Source organism: Calidris pugnax, unplaced genomic scaffold (genome assembly GCF_001431845.1).
Source record: "Calidris pugnax isolate Ruff unplaced genomic scaffold, ASM143184v1 scaffold4, whole genome shotgun sequence".
Lineage (NCBI taxonomy): Eukaryota > Metazoa > Chordata > Aves > Charadriiformes > Scolopacidae > Calidris > Calidris pugnax.
In genome coordinates this window covers 1822391-1825321 of record NW_015090781.1, presented here as the reverse complement: position 1 = coordinate 1825321, position 2931 = coordinate 1822391, and the positions used below count along the sequence as shown (strand labels likewise).

The window sequence follows — 2931 nt, the reverse complement described above, 5'->3', positions numbered from 1 at the left end:
CCCCCCCTCCACCCTCCAGGATGGGGCACCCGTGGGGAGCCCAGCCCTCTCTCCCTACCGTATGGTCCCCCGGAAGGTGGACTTCAGTGGGGTGGAGCCGACGTACAGGATGTGCACCTTGGCAAAGCGGGAGTTAATGCTGCAAACCTGCCCCGGGGGGGGAGAAAAGGGGGTCATTGCTGGCCCTGCTCACACCCCAGCTCCCCGCTCCCCGCAGGGAAAGGGCAGGGCTTGCTCCTGCCTCACTCGGCATCCTCCTTCTTGTCACCAAAGGAGCGGTGGCAGCGAGCCAGGCGAGCAAGATGACACTTGTGCAACTCAAGACCCACGAGGAAGGCCGTAAGGGCAGGACCTGCTGTGACCCCAGTCCCTCTCCCACCATTGGGACCATAAGGAAACTAATCCCTGTTCTGTGCCACCCTTCCTCTGAGCCGCCCCTGGCGCTGCCCGCCCCACACCCTGCCCCAGAAAGAGTTCTGGAAGGGAGAGCAAAGAAAACCTCCCCGTCGGCCCACCTCAGTCTCAGGGCAGGCAGTAAGGGTAGGGAATGTGGAGAGGCAGGTGTCCCCCACACCAATATGGCTCCTTTGTGAGCGAGGGACCCTAGGGAGCCACTGGGCTGCCTCTGCCCTGCCGGGTGAGCACTGGTTATCAGTGCAGGGAGCCGGTTATCGGTGCAGGGAGCCGTGCCTTCCCCCGCAGCTGTGGGGGAACCAGCACCACCCAGCCACAACCCAGCGCTCTGGGGGGCTGCTCTCACTGTGATGTTCCCCTTTCCAACACGTGCTTCCTCCCAGCTGCAGCGCTGGGGAAACCGTTCCCCCCTCCCACAGCCCCACAATGGGAGCCAGACCCTGGGGGGCAGCCCCGGCCACCCCCCCGGGCTATAACCCAGCGGAGCACACAGCTCTCAAAATATATTTTATTATCCACAGAGAAAATCCATCCTGCTGGCAAAGGGCCTGTCAGGCTGCTCCGGCCTCTTGCACGCATGGAGGAGGAGGAGGAGGCTGGAGCCCCAGGGCTGCTCTGGCCCCCCAGCCCCAGCAGCCCCTCGCCCCACAGGACCCCCTGCTATGTCTGGAGGAACTGGGGCTGCACGCGGGCCACCTTACGGAAGTCCTTGGTGTGTGTCCGTGGGCACTGCATCTCACACCAGCTGATGGGCACCATCTGCACCCCTGGGGGACACCACCCGTCAGGGGGGTCCCTCCCTTCCCGAAATCCCATTTCTCCCCACGGAAAGGGAGGAAGCAGACCCCCCCTGAGCCCTACCTGCCTCGCTGCGTGCCACCACCACCCCCAGCTCGTTCTCCGCCGTGCTCAGCAGGTAGTTGGACTGCGCGTCCCCCAGCGAGATCTGGGCGGAGGGGGGGTTAAGGGAAAAGTGTCCTGGAGGGAGGGGACTTGAGCTAAACCCCCAGCCCTCCCAGCACCAGGGGAAAGGATACGACTTTGGCCAGGACTATGTCACCGGGACGGAAGCTCTTGTACACTTCTACCTGCAAAAGCGGCAGCGCGCCGGGGCGCTCGTCAGCGGTGGGACCAGTGTCCCCCCACCAGCAGAAAGCAGGGGCAGCTGCAGGAGCAGAGTCACCGGCGGTGCCTCACTGACCTTATCTTTCTCCGTGGCTCGAATGTCTTCTCTCCTGAAAAGGGAGACGGATCTGAGCGAAGGCGACTCTTCCAGGAGCTCCCCTGGGCGCTCGCCAGGACGCGCTGGACGCCTGCCCGGTGCTCGGGGCAGAGCTCCTGCAAAGAAAACCTCCCCGTCGGCCCACCTCAGCCTCGGGGCAGGCAGTAAGGGTAGGGAATGTGGAGAGGCAGGGAGGAAGGCCGTAAGGGCAGGACCTGCTGTGACCCCAGTCCCTCTCCCACCATCGGGACCATAAGGAAACTAATCCCTGTTCTGTGCCACCCTTCCTCTGAGCCGCCCCTGGCGCTGCCCGCCCCACACCCTGCCCCAGAAAGAGTTCTGGAAGGGAGAGCAAAGAAAACCTCCCCGTCGGCCCACCTCAGTCTCAGGGCAGGCAGTAAGGGTAGGGAATGTGGAGAGGCAGGTGTCCCCCACACCAATATGGCTCCTTTGTGAGTGAGGGACCCCAGGGAGCCACTGGGCTACCTCTGCCCTGCCGGGAGTTGTGCAGAAAGTATCAGTGGCCTCCTCTTAAGCCCCTCATAGGTGTGAAGACCCCATACGGGAAGAAAGGTCAGCACGGGGCAGAGAACAGAAAGGCTGGGAGAGCTGCCATCGATCCCAGTGCCCTCCAGCCCCCTACCTTGCATGTCACCACGGCCCCCACGTCGGGCAGGAGCTGGGACTCGGCATCTCTCACCACCGACACGACAGGCAGCTGTGGGGCAGCAGAGGAGGGGTAGCTCAGGGCAGGGCCTGGCACCAGATCACAGGGGGCACCGTCGGAGCCCGCCCGGTTCCCTCACCCAGGAAGGGGCTGTGTGCCCTGGGGAAGGGCGATGTGCGCCATGGCCGTGCTCACCCCGCTCTCCTCGCTCCTCTTCTCCAGGCAGCCAGCCAGCGAGGAAAAGATGAAGCCATGGCGGGTGTACGTCCCGCTGCCAGCCGTGGCCTCCTCCGCGCTGCACAGCCGCTCGCCTGAGGGACGGGGGCTCAGGGGCTGGCGCTGCCAGGGGGCCCGGTGTCCCCAGCCCGCTCCTGGAGACCCGGGACCCGCTCCTGTCTGGCCCAAGGCCGCGGGGCAGCCTCCCCCGGCTCCAGGGCAGCCCTTTCCTGCCCCCCTCGGCCCCGGGGCAGCCCCTTCCTGCCCCCCTCGGCCCCGGGGCAGGCTCCCCTTGCACCCCTCGGCCCCGGGGCAGCCCCTTCCTGCCCCCCTCGGCCCCGGGGCAGGCTCCCCTTGCACCCCTCGGCCCCGGGGCAGCCCCTTCCTGCCCCCCTCGGCCCCGGGGCAGCCC

The 2931-nt window shown here is 66.1% G+C and overlaps 1 protein-coding gene across 1 annotated transcript in view; it reads right to left on the bottom strand.

Moving 5' to 3' along the window:
- Positions 1-934: 934 nt before the first annotated feature.
- EXOSC1 (exosome component 1) overlaps positions 935-2931 on the bottom strand; it is a 2272-nt gene continuing 275 nt past the window's right edge. Inside the window, exons 2-8 of the mRNA XM_014958289.1 lie at positions 2499-2614; positions 2230-2354; positions 2072-2081; positions 1616-1681; positions 1452-1502; positions 1276-1360; positions 935-1181 (exon numbers count right to left, since the gene is read on the bottom strand). Coding sequence (XP_014813775.1) covers positions 1075-1181; positions 1276-1360; positions 1452-1502; positions 1616-1681; positions 2072-2081; positions 2230-2354; positions 2499-2614 — 560 coding nt within the window. The 3' untranslated portion in view covers positions 935-1074. The remainder of the gene's footprint in view (positions 1182-1275; positions 1361-1451; positions 1503-1615; positions 1682-2071; positions 2082-2229; positions 2355-2498; positions 2615-2931) is intronic.